We start from the raw sequence: 17625 nt of genomic DNA on the forward strand, positions 1-17625 counted from the left end.
GAGAGAGGGAATTGATGGTATGTTTGCATGGCCAGGTAAAGTAGTTGTTCAGCTACATATGTGCCACCATTCATAACCTGTGAGAGAGCTTAAACTAAAATATTGTAGGTATAGTGATGGCAAGAGTAAATTAAAAAGATCCCATTATACTGAAGGGTCTAATGGAGATTTTTTCTAATACTCACACTGTGGGGGGTCCCCCCTTATGTGATCAAAATTGTTCTGCAGTAACAAAACATAAATGATAAAAAAGACATTGCTGTATGGAGCAGTTTAATTGTGTGAAGTCAGTATTGTTTACAGTGGTTATGGTGTTGAGGTACAACTTTAGTGTAAGACCATATTATTCCGTAGGCTTATCTGTCTATCTACTGCCAGACGCCTCAATCCCGTTTGGGGTGGCCACAAACAAATCGCCTCCTAGTCACCCTGTCCCCCGCCATTTCACTGCCCTGTTCCCAACTCACCCCCCCCCCCCTTTCTCATATACCTCTCCACCCCATCCCTCCATCTCATCCTCGGCCTCCCCCTCCCTCTTCCCCCCTCCACCTCACTCACATACACTCTTTTCATCAGTCTTTCACCCTCCATCCTCTCCACATGGCCAAACCACCTCAGTGTGTTCCTTATAACGCTTATAATTTGTGGAAAGTTCAAATTTATTTACTTCTCAGACAATTTGTAGATCTATTGCTTTATATATTGGAGGGTATAGGTTTTTCACGGTGACATAAAATGTAATCTTTATCATCATCATCATCATGTGGAGAGGATGGAGGGTGAAAGACTGACGAAGAGAGTGTATGTGAGTGAGGTGGAGGGGGGAAGAGGGAGGGGGAGGCCGAGGATGAGATGGAGGGATGGGGTGGAGAGGTATATGAGAGAGGGGGGTGTGAGTTGGGAGCAGGGCAGTGAAATGGCGGGGGACAGGGCGACGTGGAGGTGATTTGTTTGTGGCCACCCCAAACGGGATTGAGGCTTCTGGCAATAGATAGATAGATCATCATCATCATCATCATCATCATCATCTGGACCTCCATTCCCACCGTAGGGTGGGGTGAGGAGTAACAACGTCCAGACAGCGCAAATTTGCTTAATGGGCCACGCTTCCATTCACTCACTATTCAAACACCCAGAATCTTGGCTCTATCTGATATGCCAGAAACATTCGCCACGTACTGTAGCTTCACATAAACGTATCTGATAGAGTCAGTCTTTTTCATATGTTGTAAATATTTGTAGTATACAGTATAATGTTGTGTAACTTTGCTTGATAACACCTGTTATCATGACAGCAATTCAGAGGTGGCTGTGTTTTTGTTATTCAGAGTCTTGAGTGTAAAGCAGACAGAAGCAGCTGTTCTGTTAAAGCAGATTAACATTATTCAGCATTCCATTACTCCATCTGGCTGCCACTCACATCATCTTATTTCAGTAAAACACTTTCGTAGTTATGCAGTTTGAATTATATAAAGTATATGAAGATTTTGTGGGTTAACTATTTGATGTACTCAGTCCTGTTATAGTAGGATCAGTTCCAATTGAAACCATACATGAATCTGTTTCTCTTCCTTGTCACATGGGGTGAGAGAGTCTGCAAACTGATAAAGGAACCAGTAAGTAGCTCTGTTGTAGCTGATGGTAGTTTTCCATGAAATGATTTACGGTACATCTTATTACCAACATGCCACGCAACTGGAAAACATTCCACTATATCCTCATTGTATTGTAATCCCTCATACCACAGCATACTGGCTCACTTCAAGCACCTGATGTAACTGCAGACAAACCATCATCATTGTTTCATATTGTTTCGTTTATAAAGTCTCAAATATACATGCAAGCATTGACCTTGGTCACCAAATGGTGGCTGTCCATGCTTCTCGATCTCTGGCACTCTCCCTATTCAGTACCTTATCCATGAGGTAACACTCTATGACCTCAACCCAGGTCTTTTTCAGTCTGTGTCGTGCAGCCCCAATCCCCATTGTTCACACTTCTCACTTTCTGCACCCAATTGACATTCCCTGTCCTCTCCACATGCCCAAACCTTCTCAGTCTACCCCGCCTCATCACAACACCAATATACTCCAGTCCCGTATCTCAACTCTTCCATCGTAAACTAGCCAAAGCAAAAGATCTTTGGGAGAATCCAGTCTCATTGGCTGGTTTCCTTCAGTCCATTGGGTTCTGGGGCTACGACAATAACTGTACTCTGAACTACCCTACAGAATTTCCTACATTACTGGTAAACAGTGCAGCATCATACTGATATTTCCCATATGAAAATAACCTATCTTTAACCATCCATTTCCTCTTCCTCTCCCTTTTCCAGTTGTTTCATCATCACCACTCCAACCCTATCCTATCTCATTTTCTCGTAACTATCCATATAAGTGTTGGTCAGGTGTGGGGTCTCCTTGCACTTACATTTTACTCCAACAGTATGATGATACTGAACCATTCATGTAAGCGTAATTCAAGTAAAAAAAAAAGAAAAGAAAGAAAGAAAATATCTTAGTTATCAGTAGTGTACCTTTTGTGTGCTTGAAGCAATGGGTAAATGTATTTGATTATAACCAGCAGATTAAGTAATACATCTTGGTTGGGCTTTTAGTATGTTTAAGCCATTTCTTGGTTATAATGTGTAGGCAAACCATAGAAATATGCTTTCTGTATCACAGTATAGTAATTTGGTTTTGTTATTGAGTCTCATGATGAAGGTTTGTGTTTTTGAGTGCTTACTGAATATGCCTGCATCTGCATTAACTTATTTGATGTGCTTGTGCTTCAGCTTAATCATTTTGATTGTTGATTTGTATAGTCAAGACAACAGCATTATCAGATATAATGAATGCAGTAAATGTGTTTAGAGGCTAATTGGTAACAATTTGGATTTTATCCTTAAATGAAAGTTGGATGTTCTGGACAATGTGCATGTTTGCTGAATAGTAAGACCTTTGTTTTACTATTCCATCCTTCCATCCATCCATCCATCCATCATCCAATCCTACATTGCCCCATGAGGAGCATAGGAGCCCGGGGTTAGGCAGTTGGTCCTGACGTTAATAAATGTATTTCATTGCATCTGAAGCAAAAGCAATGATAATTAGTATGATCATTCACAGAACCCAGTGTAGTGCAGTGAATGTAGCTCGTTGATCTCACTGGGGACAGGAATCGGAAGAGAAAGGTAATCCCAGGGCAGTGATACAGGGGTGCTGGTTGGTGATATGGCCCTGTTCGTATGCCAGTACAGAGAGGGGTGGATATTAGCTTTCCACTCCCTCCCCTTTCAGTTGCCTTATACATCACCCACAGATTTCATGAGAAATATATTTTCTTGCCATCCCCAAGGATAAAGACATCCTGGCATTGTTGATGAAAAGTATGATTATATATGTAAAAGGTTAAAAGTCAGTTACATTTACCCCTGTCAACTTGTAGGGGAGACCAAAGGCTAAGGTATCATTGTCCATATAATTTAAGGGCAAGAGACTAATGTAATTCCTAGCATCATTATACGTAACAGAAAAACCTCCAGGCATGGTATGAACCTTTGTGCATAAGGCATAGTCTGCATCCCATGCTTCACTGCTGTTCTTTAGACCTTTAAGACCTAATATCATAACCTGGAGAATGTTGCAGTTGTGCTGAAACTGGCAAAAAAATGGACAGATACAGTATCGACTGTGGAGTATGGTATTGTATCCATTTTCGTAACGCTACTGTTTGCTGATATCAATCACTCTATTGTCTCCAGTCTTTTATTGTCATTTGTTCTTTCCATCAGTGTATTTAAAAATAGTACGCCATCCCCTGTATAGTATTTATATACATAATTATTTAGTTTTGTAACAGATAAGTCATTATATTACTGTCATTGCACATGGCCATTGCTTGGACATGACAGTTAATACTGTATGTGAACTCACCTGATGTGCTATGTCAAGTTACTCTACAATGTAACTTTTTTTTTTTTTTTTAAACCCCAGAAACCATTTACTGTGTTAAGTGGTCACCATACAGTCAAATGGATACCTGGTGGTCAACTGAGATAAAGCACTCGAAATGGATGAGGCCCATAAGGGTTTACATTTGAGCGGTGGTTGAGGATTATTGCTAACACAATTGAACATTGAGGAGAGTGACTGTTCGTGCTTTCCTTAAATGTGTGGAAAATGTCAGGACCATGTTGCCTAGTGCTGGGCCCACGTGCTCCTGATGGGGCAATAAATGATTGGATGATAGAGGTAGATCGGTATGATTAATTAAAGAATCTGTGAAGGTTACTTAGACAAAAAGATCTTCCAGCATTTATGTCCATACTCTACAATGGGCCTTCTTCCTACAACACATCATTTTCTGCTTCTTTGCTTTCATCTTACTCTGTCTCTGTTCATTGCCCATCGTCGTCATCATCATCATCATCATAACCGCTATTATTGTTGTCATTGCAAACTTGTTTTGCACCGAAGGAAGGGATGAGGTAAGATCCAGAAACCAGGAAAGAAAGTGCTGAAGTAAGAAAACTTTTCCCTATAACTCTGTTAATATGCTGACTTGCTTGCAGTTTGGGCAGCCACACGCCTACTATGGAGTGTTTGATGGCCATGCTGGCATAGATGCGGCTGTTTACACCGCTGCCCTGCTACACCAGTACATGGTCCAGAACCCACAATACCCGGCCAACCCTGAAGCGGCACTCAAACATGCTTTCCACATCACCGACACTAATTTTGTCAAGAAGGCGAGCAAAGAGGTGAGTGATATTAGTTCATTAACATGGAAGAATATAATGATTTGATGTATATGCAGTTTGTGCACCATGCACTGCCCTTGTATGTGGCTAAGATATTGCTTCTATTTAAAAGACTTTCAGGGGTGTGTAGCACTTTGCTACTAGACACCCTTTCTGATATCAACCAGTGGCCCTTGAGTGGTGAGAGGTCTGCCCTTTGATCAGTAGCTAGCATTCTCTTACCTGCTGGACGCTGGTGGCATAGGAGAATTTTACTCCGAATTGCGTAGCATTTCATTGCAGCAAGCAATTACTGGCAACTTCAACAAATACCTGTCAATCTGCCATCTCTGTCAGGAATACCAGCAAAACATACAGTTGGTTAGAGCTTGGGAGGTGGGATTACCTTCATACTTACCATGCATAACATGACATTTGAGATGGCAGTGTTCCACACGCGTGAGTTGGCCTTATTTCCATGCTGGTCCCTCTTCAGGCTGCTTGGTCTCCTAGAGTACCTCTTCGTTCCTTTAAGGCTGTGGTCCCTTCCAAGGTCTTATCTCACATTTTTGTGGACCTCTTAACAGACTTTCTCTTCCATATTTAAAATTTTCATGGATAAGCATGAGGTGTTGGAGGGATGGATGAGTTTATGATATCAGGGAGGATGAGTGGTGATTGAGTTGAACTGTTACTGTATATACTGTATTTACTCCTGCAGTATTAATGAACTGTAAGAAAAGACCCTTTTATATATATATATATATATATATATATATATATATATATATATATATATATATATATATATATATTTATGTATATGTATATGTATATATATATATATATATATATATATATATATATATATATATATATATATATTTATGTATATATATATATATATATATTTATGTATATATATATATATATATTTATGTATATATATATATATATATATATATATATATATATATATATATATATATATATATATATATATATATATATATATATATATATATATATATATATATATATATATATATATATATATATAAAGCCATGGATTCTACAGGTTGTGGTAGTAATAGAACACTTGATATGTGTGGTTATTGTCATCATCAAATATCTTACTCCCTTCTGGGAACTCGTTGAGAAGATGGCTACAGCAGAAGCTCATTTCACCCACACTCTCAGACAGACAAGCCCAGGTACCCTGCAAAAAACAAAGGTTCTAACTTCTGAATACTGTAGTATCCAACAGGCTCAGTCCTTTTATGCACTTTATTCTGCCCTTTTATGGGTAAACTCTCTCATTCTCTATATTTCAGTTGAAAATTCACGGCTGTGTCACATCTTGGAGGAATAGTCACGTTCTTTCTGTGTCCATCATGCTCAGTCTTTGTTGGTTACCATTGTTTTGTGTCCTATCATTTTACTGCAGCCAGTTAACTTTTTGCCAGTAGATAAAACACAGTCATAATGTATATAAGGGGGATTTCAGTAGTTTATGAATCAGCCTAGCATTGTAAATACTCTCCGGGTAATGGATACAGTGATTCTCAGCCCTTTGTAATTTGTTAATTTTTTCCTGAAATGAATTTACTACGCTGGGTGGTAACCATATAACCAAATTTTGGCGCCTGGTGGTTTAGTGGGTAATTATTGTGCTTCAATCGGATTGAGCCAGTGAAGGTTTATATCCAAGGGATGGTTGGGGTTGATTGGTCATGTAATGCCACTCAGGGATGAGTGAGGCTGGTCACCCTCATCTTAAATGTTGGGACCAACTGCCTAGCCCCGGGCTCCTACGCTTCTCATGGGGCAATGTAGGATTGGATGATGGATGATGAATTATACTCTGACAAATGAAAGGGTGTTTGTGTGTTAATTAAAGGATAGATTGGGATAGTGGGGGGGTTGCTTTCTGTAAGTCACCATATTTTGGGTCATGTTAAACTCTGTGCTTTGTTTTTAAAATGATTGGAGTTATGTGTGATTTTATTTTGATGTGAGTGATGAAGGCAGATGATGTGGATATAGTTGGTTTGTTTATCCCTGATGGAACTGAATCATTCACAGCTTTATTACTAAGTGGCGGTGTTATGAAATTTAATGAGCCGTAGTTATTAGGTAGGAACGAATCTTTGGTAACCTGTTAAATCAACTGTCCCATATGACTGCACTTGGCCATCAACTGAGTTGAAAGGAGTTACGGATTTTTGTCAGGTTGGAGTAAATGTTCTGCAGTTTAACAGGCTCTTCCCTTTGGAGTTGAGCTGAGAATATTAATGGGATGAATGATGAGTGAGTGGGTATATGGCTGTCCAGTTTCTCAGAAGATTCTGTTACTACTTCTTGCTGTGTGCTTTCCATTCTCTGTTTGTGGATCCTTCTCATCCTCTTTATTGGTGGGAAATGGGTGATGATGATGGCAATGGTGGTGTGCATATACAGTGGCCAATTGTGAATCTGAACCCAGAATTGCTATTTTTAAGTGTTGAACTCCATATCACAGAATTTCTGCTTGGGCATTAACTCTTGTACAGTATATTTCAGTATTCTGGCTATGGAAATCCATCCTCGGAGCTTTTTGGGATATCAGTTCTCAGCCATAAAGATTGTAAATCAGTATGTACAGTATATATGATAGTTTTGTTTTTGATGTATATTTATTCCAACTAGTGGTTCTGCTTTAGCATATTTTGTTTCTTTGAGTGGTTTGATCCCTGTCACACAGAGTACTTGAGTCATCATAAACCACATAGATTACAGTCAAGTAGAGACAGTGATGGGTGAATGCATAGAAATTTGTGTGCTGTTCTGTCATCAGCTTTGGCATCATCTATACTATGGTGTCTGTACAGAAGAGGTTTGGAAATAGTAGTAGGATAAGTTAAACCTATGGTACTAATGAAAGAGGCGAATCTTCAGTGTGGTTTAGTGTATGAACGTATTGATAGAATGAGAGAAGACCGATTGACAGAAAGTGATTGAAAGTGAGGTTAAATGGTATTGTAAGAAGGTTTCATTTAATAAGCAGAGGTTGACTGAGAGTGAGGCAGTGTGGTGATAATAGAAGAGAAGGATGTTGAGCTACATGGGAATGTTAAGTACCGTAAACTGGGGTGAATTCGGACTCGGGGCGAATTCGGATAATACTGCAATAAAAAGTTGTTTAAATTATTTAATAATTAATGAATAAACATATTAGAAATCTGTTTGCTCCCAATTGTTTGTAATTCTTTACTGTACTTTCGTGTAAAAAGATACTTAATGTATCACGTGACACATACCAGGTATATACTAAAAAGCAAACATATGTAAAAAGAATAAAATTTGTAACATTGGCAAACTTTCTTTGGCAGAAATGTTAATGAATAGATGCAGGAAAATCTTCGGTGCCCGGATGTACTTTCATGCGTAGTGTGAAAGTGCAAAGTAAGTAATTGGCGTTATCTTCTCAATTAATCTCTTAACTGGGCATTTAATGAAATTTTTAAAATTTTAATGCAAATTGGAGTCAGTTCGGACATGAGGTGAATTCGGACAGGGGGCGTATGAATGAAAAATTAACACTTTTTACAATGTACAATTGCTTATAATTTGCCAGATGTGGATACTGTGTGTAATTGGGTTCATATGTATCATTTACAGGTATACTCTTGAGCTTTTATGGTACTACCTTTTTAAACAAGGTCACCCAATGACTCGAACATTTAAGAAAAGAACTGGTGGAGATCAAGGTCCTTATCGTAGTGAAAAAGGCAAGCAAAAAACTGGTAAAGCCAAATAATCATGTTAAACATCACCTGTACCTTATAATCCATCAGTCTTCCAAAAACAAAATTATTAGTCAAGAAATGATTGTTCCATATACAGTACTAAGGTTTGTAGCTAGATTTGTCTTATCTACATGTGTTCTAATATGTTTTATTTAAACCAAGGAAAAAAATAAAACTGCTCTTGTGTTCATATCTCATTATAGTCATTAGCTAATTTTGTCAGGGAGTGGCATTATTTTTGTACTGGAAGAACATTTTTTTAAAAGCCCCAGAGCGTCCGAAATGGCCCCACATAGGTCCGAGACTAAACTGGGAACCCAGGGTAGTCATATGCATTCATTTTCTATTTATGTACGAATTTATACAGTGTGTCCGAATTCACCAAAGTTTGAGTACAAATTCGGACACCCATTACTATATTTGCTATAATTATATATGAAACATTTTAAATTTTGTACTGCTATGATTCGATACCCTAGTGGACCAGCTCAACATACAGTACTTAAGATCTTGGACTGAATTAAAAACTAGATTACATGGCACAAAAAAATGAAAAAATCGTCCGAATTCACCCCAGTTTACGGTACCAGTAGTTTGCAGGAGAGAGAGAGAGAGTAGGAATGAGAAAAATAGTTGAGAGACTGATATGTGTGTGTAATTGGAAGAGAAATGGTCGAGATACAGAGGTGAATGATTGGAAGAGAATGGTTGAGAGAAGCAATGTGTAACTGGAAGAGAAATGGTTGAGAGACAGCAATGTGTGATTGGAAGACAAATGATTGAGAGACAGAGAAGTGCAGTTGGAAGACAAATGGTTGAGAGACAGAGGTGTATGATTACAAAGCAGCCTTTGCAGTAAACTCTTGTATCATGACCACTGATTTACTGGGAGCTGTCAAGAGGGAACAGTGCATCACCATGGGACCAACCGAAGGCAAGCAATCGTTCCTTCAGGACCATCCCATGCAGTGAACTGATGTTCCCTTGTAGTGGACAGTGCATGGGGAAGAGTGTGGAGGTTTCTTTACGGGGTGGATGCTTAATTTGTCTCTCTCCATCCAGTTAACTGGGGCACCATAGTAGGCTCCACACCTTGTTATTTGGTTATATGGCCACCACCCCCAGTAGTGAATTGGTTAATGAAGACTGAATATTTCATCTGGATGTAAGTAAAGGATGTCATTGCATTGAAGGGGTTAAATTAGTAACCAAAATTTGCCAAAGTATATTGGAAAATAACCAAATGCCTTTATTTACATGAACAGCAAAGGCTTGTGTTACTTCTTACTGTCACATAGTGCCCATGCATCCATTATGGTAATTAGATTAGACAACACTCTCCTACAGGACTAATTCTGCAACCTTTTGGGGAAAATTATTTAGATCAGATAAGACTAATTTAAGGTACAAAAATTCCAAGAATATTGTAAACTAAGAGGGGCAAACACTCAAAATGTCACTTGGCATGATGATTAAGGTCTGATGGGGGGAAGTACTGTTCATCATGTTTTTATGGTGTTGGTATGCCATCTAGCACAGGGAGACAAACTCTTGGTGACATCACACGCAAACGAATGTTTTGATTGGTCACTGCACATCTCCCGACCAATACATGTTCTGATTGACTGCGGCACCTCTCATCTTCCCAGAATAACAAAATCTCTTCCCCCAAAACTCCTTTGATTTTACACATGTCTGTGGAAGCAAACCATACTGATGTAAGTGTTTCATACAAAACTAATTATTTATTATTATTATTATTATTATTATTATTATTATTTTACGGAATATTTTGAGTGGCTACCATATTAACCCCTTAAACGCGGCTGTGTACAGTCGATCCCCCCCGAGTGGCGGGGTTGTAGCGGGGTCTGAGTACCTGTAGGAAAATATTCGCCAAAAATCAGAGATTAACCCTAGAACATTATACTTGGTATGGCAGATAGTACTTACATTCAGCTTTCTCCAGAGACAGGTGTTGAGCCTTCGTGGACTACCCAAGGACTTGTGGAGACTTGCAAAGTTGGGTAACCTCCAGCAACCCGGTTTCCCCTCTACCACAGCCTCATTCTGTTACAGTAAACTTTATACTACAACGTAAAGGTAGTTAGGAATCCGTATTTGTACAATAAGCACTGAAAATAAGGCTAAAATCAATGGAGCGTACGGCCGACATGCACTGTGGCGGCGGTCTTCCCGTCACTCAACAAACATTTCCATTTTCACAGCTAAAAACATGTATACTACATTATTTTCAATCATATTACTTCCCAAAAGATCACCACGGCGCGCTTTTTATTCTGCCTTACGTCCGCCACTTTATTCTCGTTCCTGTCGGCTGCTTGCACTGACTGGGAAGAGCTAGAACTCGCCATAATCTCACTTTGAAAGCCTGCAGTAAACTGACGCTAAACAGGGGCAAACCGTGAGAAAAAAAGCTAGTGTTACAACTGGGGAAACAAGCGTTTCCTAGTAGCATAAACTGCTTGTGAGAGGAGATCGCAGATTTACAGTTCTGAGCGCTCAGAGCGCTGCCATGTATCACAGCCAGGCTGGCCGGGCCGTGGTGGGGGGGGTACAGGGGGAAAACGCGATATTTGGCAACAACTGAGGTCAGTAGTACAAAGGTAAAGTATGCTAGTTGTAGCTAGAGGGTGGTGGTACTGATAGACAATACCAGCTGGAGCCTGCTTGCCCGCGGTTATTCAAAATTTACTAAAATCGCAAAGGCGACGATCCGCCGTTCTGTCCTTTGGGCCGACCGTCGCAAATGCGACGATCCGCGTTTAAGGGGTTAAAGGCAATTATGGTAGTACTGAAGAAATGCATGTTGGATATGAGGCCATTGTACATCTGTCTTGAATGCAGATGTGGACAAGAATACAGTTCGCATTTTAGTTAAAGTTCCATGAAACTATTGACTCCCCCCCCTTTTTTTTTTTGTATATATATATATATATCCCCCCCCCCTTTTTTTTTTTTTTTTAATAAGATCATATTCATGTGTTTTGAAAGTCATTGCTTGCTGTCGTGTTATTTAGGGTAATGGGGTAAATCAGTATTTATGTCAGCAACTGAACTTTTGCCATTAATATGTTTGGTCATGCCTCATTTGAAAGGCAGATGACAGCTCAAGAGATGTGGGAAGAACAGAGATCAAAATGTAGGTGAGGATTACCAGTGTCGACTGCAGGTTAGTTACTGCCACTATGGGGTCATCCCTTAGGTTCTGCACACTGTTGATGTGTTTGCATCTTAGTGTGGCTTGTGCATTGCTCCATTATGTGTGTTACAGGTTGTTGGCCTGTTCTTCAAATAGGGCACGTTTCATGTTTGATTTCACCCAAACTGGTAACATAGGATGACTGGGTGATGTCCTGATGTAAGCGTTGCTAGATGTGCTCTGTCAACTTTGTTGAAGGATACCTCTGATGGATGAATGTAAGGAGGGGGGGCTTGTAATGCAGTGTAGTGAATAAGGTGGTGCAATGATACAGTGACCTGCTAATGAAATGAATATTATTTCTTTATTGCCACTGTTGGAATGTGTGGAGCTGGGATGTTGTTGATGAGGGTTTAGTAGTGTTTTTGTGGTGATTGCTTTGTATGCCTAGTTATGTTACGAGGCTCGATCATGTAGTGATGGGTGTTGTGTTACCACAGGCTGCTTCATAGAATTGTGTGCCCTGCATCTGAAGATATTTTCTAACAGGGAAGACTGAATACAGTATTTCATCTGTCAGTTGGAAATAGTTGTGATAATAGCTATGGTGCTGATACTGATGTGATGATGGTAATGATACAGTAATGTAGTGGGCCAGAAGGAAGTTACAAAAATTGGTGTAATTGGTAACATTTTGGAGTTTCCAGCGTTTCCTCTGAATGACATGGCTTCTGAGAAAACAATCAATGTCTCCTGCTTTTCTCTTAGTTTTTGCATCCTTTTTTTGTTGTCTGACCTTCATCCTCTCAGTGTAATTACCATCACTCATTGACATTTACTGGGGGAACATAACAGCCTTCAGAGCTTCCGTCATAGAAGGGGTTGTTGATTAGTGTTTGCTTGGTTGTTTGTGGCTGTTAAGGTGGTGGATTTACTAGTGAGTTGTAAATAGCTGTTAGTGTTTGTTAGGATGTTGGTTGGTGGTTGTTAGGTTGGAGAATCTTTGTGATGTTTTTTGATAGCTATAAGTTTTTGTTTGGATAGTTGGTGGTTGTTAAGTGTGTGGTTTTTGTGGTGATCGTTAAATAGTTGATACAGTACTGAGTACATTTCGGTGAATGGTCAATAGGTGAACGTATTTCGGTTGATGAAATTTGTCATACATGACAGTTATTTTAGTTGATGTAATTTGATGATATTTTATATATTTTTTTTTTGGTTTTTATTATTAATGAAGGATGTATTTGGTGATTTGGTTTTGGTGATTGATGTTTAACTGGTAGTCCGAAGAGTTACTGGTTTTGATGGTTATTTATTTATTTACTGTATTTATTTGAGATTGTCTCCCACATGTAAAGAGAATGGAAAATGAGAGATTGACTAGTAGGGTGTAAGTGGATGAGGGGGAAGGAGAAGAGAAGGCTGAGGATGAAATTGAGGGATGGGGTGGAGAGGTATATGAAGGGGGGGGGGATGTGAGTTAGAAAGAGGGCAGCCTGATGGCAGAGGCCAGAATGACATGGAAGTGATTCATTTGGATGAAGCTGTATTTATTCTCATTCCTGCCGTATGATAATATTGAGCCAGAATAGACCACTTAGGATGAAGTGGTTAGACGTGGGCTCCATCAGTGGTATTAGTTTGATTTTTGTTTCTTTTTTAATGTGTGATAAATACTTCCCGGCTGCAGTTTATGATTTGAATGTCAGTAAATCAATTGAAAAAAAAAATGTAAAAGTTTAATTTAAAAAGGTGTCACTCTTGAGAAGTTAATAACCCTTCAGCTTTTAATATATTGTTGCTGCTCCCAAAGGATTTCACTCAGTTTAAGAAGAGTTTCCTTGTGAATTGGTTATTGAAGGTTATATGTAACTATATAGCTTGAAATGTCAATCTTAAGCTGAATCTATAAATATCAAATAATAATAATACCCTAATAATAATAATCCACTCACTTGTTGTAGTGCTGCTTTGGGTGTCTGCCATTTCCTCTCGTCTTTCCCTCCTCGCCTGTCTTTCTTTCCTTGATTTTCCTCTTCCATCTGCCTACGGGTGACTTTACATTCCCTCTTCTGTCTTTCTTTCCTTCACTCTTTCCTCTTCCTTCTGCCTGTGGGTGACAATACACTGAGTAATGGTTTCCTGTACACCAGGAAACCATTTACTATGCTGGGTGGCAACCATATAACCAAGTTATGATGCCACGTAATGCCACTCAGGGATGAGTGAGGCTGGTCGTTCTCATATTAAATGTCTGGACCAACTTAACTAGCCCCGGGCTCCCACGCTTCTCATGGGGCAACGTAGGATTGGATGATGGATGGATGGATTAAGGCGCTCCAGTCAGATGGAGCCTGTGTCGGTTTATATCCAAGGAGTGGTTGGGGTTTCTTGCTGTTGTAATGCCACTCAGGGATGAGTGAGACTGGTCACTCTCATCTTAAATATCAGGACCAGGTTGCCTAGCCCTGGGCTCCTACTGTCCTCATAGGGCAGCATAGGATTGGATGATGGATGGATGGATAATAATAGTAATAATAACAATAATAATAAGATTGAAGAAGGTGGACATTGCTCAAACTGTACCCTATGTTTTTCTTGTTTTAATTTTTTGCTGTTATTTTTGCCATTTTCATTTAAGTTCCTCATTTTTCGTCTCTGCTGTCTCTGTAGGTCGGTTACACAAAGGAATGTGGTGGGCTGGTATTAAGAATGGAGGAAGTACTTGAGTTTGCCCTTTACCAAGTTGGCTTTTATAAACTCCCCGTGTTTGTTGTTTCCTGGCCTGCTTGTGTTTGTGAAGTAAATGAGGTGTGCTCGTGTGTGAAATTTTCTCATGTAATTAGAGGTGATTGTGTGTGTGTGTGTGTGTGTGTGTGTGTGTGTGTGTGTGTGTGTGTGTGTGTGTGTGTGTGTTTGTGTGATTTCAAAGGGATTGTGACTGTGATAGATATGGTCAGTGTTACCATCGTTAGATTGGATATCAGTTTATTGTGCTGAATATAACTGCAGGAAATGTATGTTCATATGTACGTGTATGTATGTAAATTAGTTTATGTAAGTTTATGTTCTTGGTTTGTATGTTACGTATGTATGTATGTAACAGGTATCTACTGTATGTTATGTACAGTATGTATGTATGTACTGAAATGGTGAGGAAAAGGAAATTCAGCATCATAAGCACCGTAAGTTATTTTTTCTGTCGTAAGTGGGGTGAGTAGGATCAAGACAGGGAAGAAGAAAATTAAGTTGGAGAATTGTCACGACCCTGATAAAAAAAAAAAAGAAAAAAAATCAGTTTGAGGCAATAGTGATCATTATGGAGACGACTTCAGATAAAGGAGTGGTGGATTGAAGCAGCAAAAAACAAAATAATAATAAAAATAATGATAATAAAATAATAATAATAATTATAATCCATCCATCCATCCATCCATCATCCAATCCTACGTTGCCCCATGAGGAGCGTAGAAGCCTTGGGCTAGGCAGTTGGTCCTGACATTTAAGATGAGAGTGACCAACCTCACTCATCCCTGAGTGGGATTACATGAGCAATAAACCCCAGTCACCCCTTGGATATAAACCTTCACCGGCTCAATGCGATTGGAGCACAATAATTACCCACTAAACCACCAGGCGCCGAAATTTGGTTACCTGGTTACCACCCAGCATACTTTCCTAGTGTACAGGAAACCATTTGGCTTGTCACTCAGTGTAGAGTCACCTACGGGCAGAAGGAAGAGGAAAGAATGAAGGAATGAAAGACAGAAGAGGGAGTGTAAAGTAACCCGCAGGCAGAAAGACGAGGAAAGAATGAAGGAAAGACAGAAGATGGAAGGAAAGAAGGATGGAGAAGAGGACAGGGCAGACACCCAAGAGCAGCACTACATTGAGTGAGTGGATGGTGAGTGTCCCCACCTACCACAAATAATAATAATAATAATAATAATTATAACTCCAGTACCAAGTATTCCGCGAGATGGATAAAAAATATCCTGTGGGCAAAAACACATACAAATCAAACTGAAATAATTACTAATGCAAGAATGTAAAAGAAGATGGCTACTGTAGGCTAATTAACCCGCCCCTCCCCGACCACTTTTCCAACACTGACTCCCCCCAATGCCGACCATTTTTGGAAATTTTTGTTTTTGGTTCAAACCTCCGCTTTTGGTGAGAAACATCGAAAATTCAGAGAGAAACTGCTCACCTGAGGTTTAAAATACTCGATCCAGGTACCAGTACCTCCTTACCTTACTGGGTTTTCTAACAGGCTGGCACCAAAGAAAACAAGTTCTATATGAGGGTAACTATTTCACACCACTCATAAACGGTATTTATTTATTTACTTGGTGTGAATTTATATGTAGTACGAGAGTATATTGGTTTTCAAACAGTAATATAGGCATTATAAGCATTGTTTCACTCACTAACTCATCACCATACCTGACCTTTTTTTTTGCCACATTACCTGATCATCATTTCTGACTGTTTCTTCCTCTAATTCTATGTAAAGTTTGTCCTCCACATTGTCATTGATTGGGGAATCACTCGCTCTGAATTTCGTACCGTGGCATGACATGGCTTTACTGGCCAGATCACTGATAACAGGTGAATTGCTGAGACAGTGGCGTGCAGGGGGGGGGGAGGTCATGCTGAGTAAGGCATTGTCCCCGCCTGGCATCTTGTAGAGGAAGGTGTCCCGTGTATACATACCAAAAATCACTCGCAAAAATTGAAAATTGTGCAAATTAGGGACCTTGCAATTGATTCGCATTCATGTACGTCGACGAGATTGACAGTGACAAAACGTGTGGACGTTAATTCATGTCGACGGGACGCCGCGGGTCAACTAAGATGCATGTGACCAAGAAGTATGACCAGACCATGAAGTATGACCAGACAGAACGTGACAAGGATAACAGAGAGAGAGAGAAGAAAAGGAAGTCGGATATAATACGTTCAATACAGTGATATTTTAAGATCTGTTTGTTTTTGTTATCCAGGATGGGGAAACACAAACACGTTTATGAAGAAATTCCTGTCGTAACTCAGGTTTTTATTTGCAGGAGGGACGTGGAGGTTCTATAATGTTCCTCTTTGTCCTGTTCTAACTTCATGTTTAACTCTTAAGTGACGACAAAAAATTTACAGCAGGATATAACTTTAATAAATTCTAAGTTATGACACGAAAATTATGGCAGATTATAGCTATTCTGTAGGGCGATCTGGGAAAGGAATACAATATCTTTCCTTGTATAGTTCTTCCCGTAAAATACATATCGTTGTTACTGCATAATTGATCGTAAATATGTATGAGAATCCCACACCGGAGATAATTGTAAAGCTGAGGGGAGACCTTTTCTTTCTTTTTTTTTTTCTTTTTTTTTTTTTTTTCCACAAGACCACACCAGAGATCATTATAAAGCTCAGGGGAGACTTTTTATTTTTGTTTTGATTTTTTACAGGCGGGGTTAATAATTCTTACAACCCACTTAACTACAGTATGATGATTTTGATGTATTCTTTCCACCACCAGAAAATTTTACTCAGGTTGGGGAGTGTTTTTTATTAGTTTATTCAGAATTAAGAGGCTTGGACGAAGTTTTCACCCTCTTCTCTACAAAAGATCTCCTTTCCCCCCAAAATAAAATCGTCTTGAGGTTAGGAGAATCAACCGACCCCGAATAGGTCATCGAAGGGAAGGGACCAACCCATCCACGAAGAGGAGAAACCAAATTACTAGACCCATTTTTTTTTTTTTAATGTCGTTTAATTAGTCAATCAGCCAGGACTAGCTGCCCTCTCTTAAGCCAATTAATTTCGTTTAGTTTTATCATATCAGTGACGTGAAACGGTTGTAATATTCTCTCTCTCTCTCTCTCACTCGTTTCATGCACAGGTAGAAGGGCGGAAGTGAGTCATGCGCGTTT

General features: G+C 39.4%; 1 protein-coding gene across 1 annotated transcript in view; it reads left to right on the top strand.

The window, feature by feature from the left end:
- The window catches only part of LOC145394762 (uncharacterized), a 554034-nt gene that overhangs the window by 109238 nt on the left and 427171 nt on the right, over positions 1-17625 (top strand). The window contains exon 4 of the mRNA XM_080268571.1: positions 4574-4762. Within this exon, the coding sequence (XP_080124697.1) occupies positions 4574-4762 (189 nt within the window). The remainder of the gene's footprint in view (positions 1-4573; positions 4763-17625) is intronic.

This window comes from Coenobita brevimanus, chromosome 4 (genome assembly GCF_032717465.1).
Source record: "Coenobita brevimanus isolate Jiangsu-jjx chromosome 4, ASM3271746v2, whole genome shotgun sequence".
NCBI lineage: Eukaryota > Metazoa > Arthropoda > Malacostraca > Decapoda > Coenobitidae > Coenobita > Coenobita brevimanus.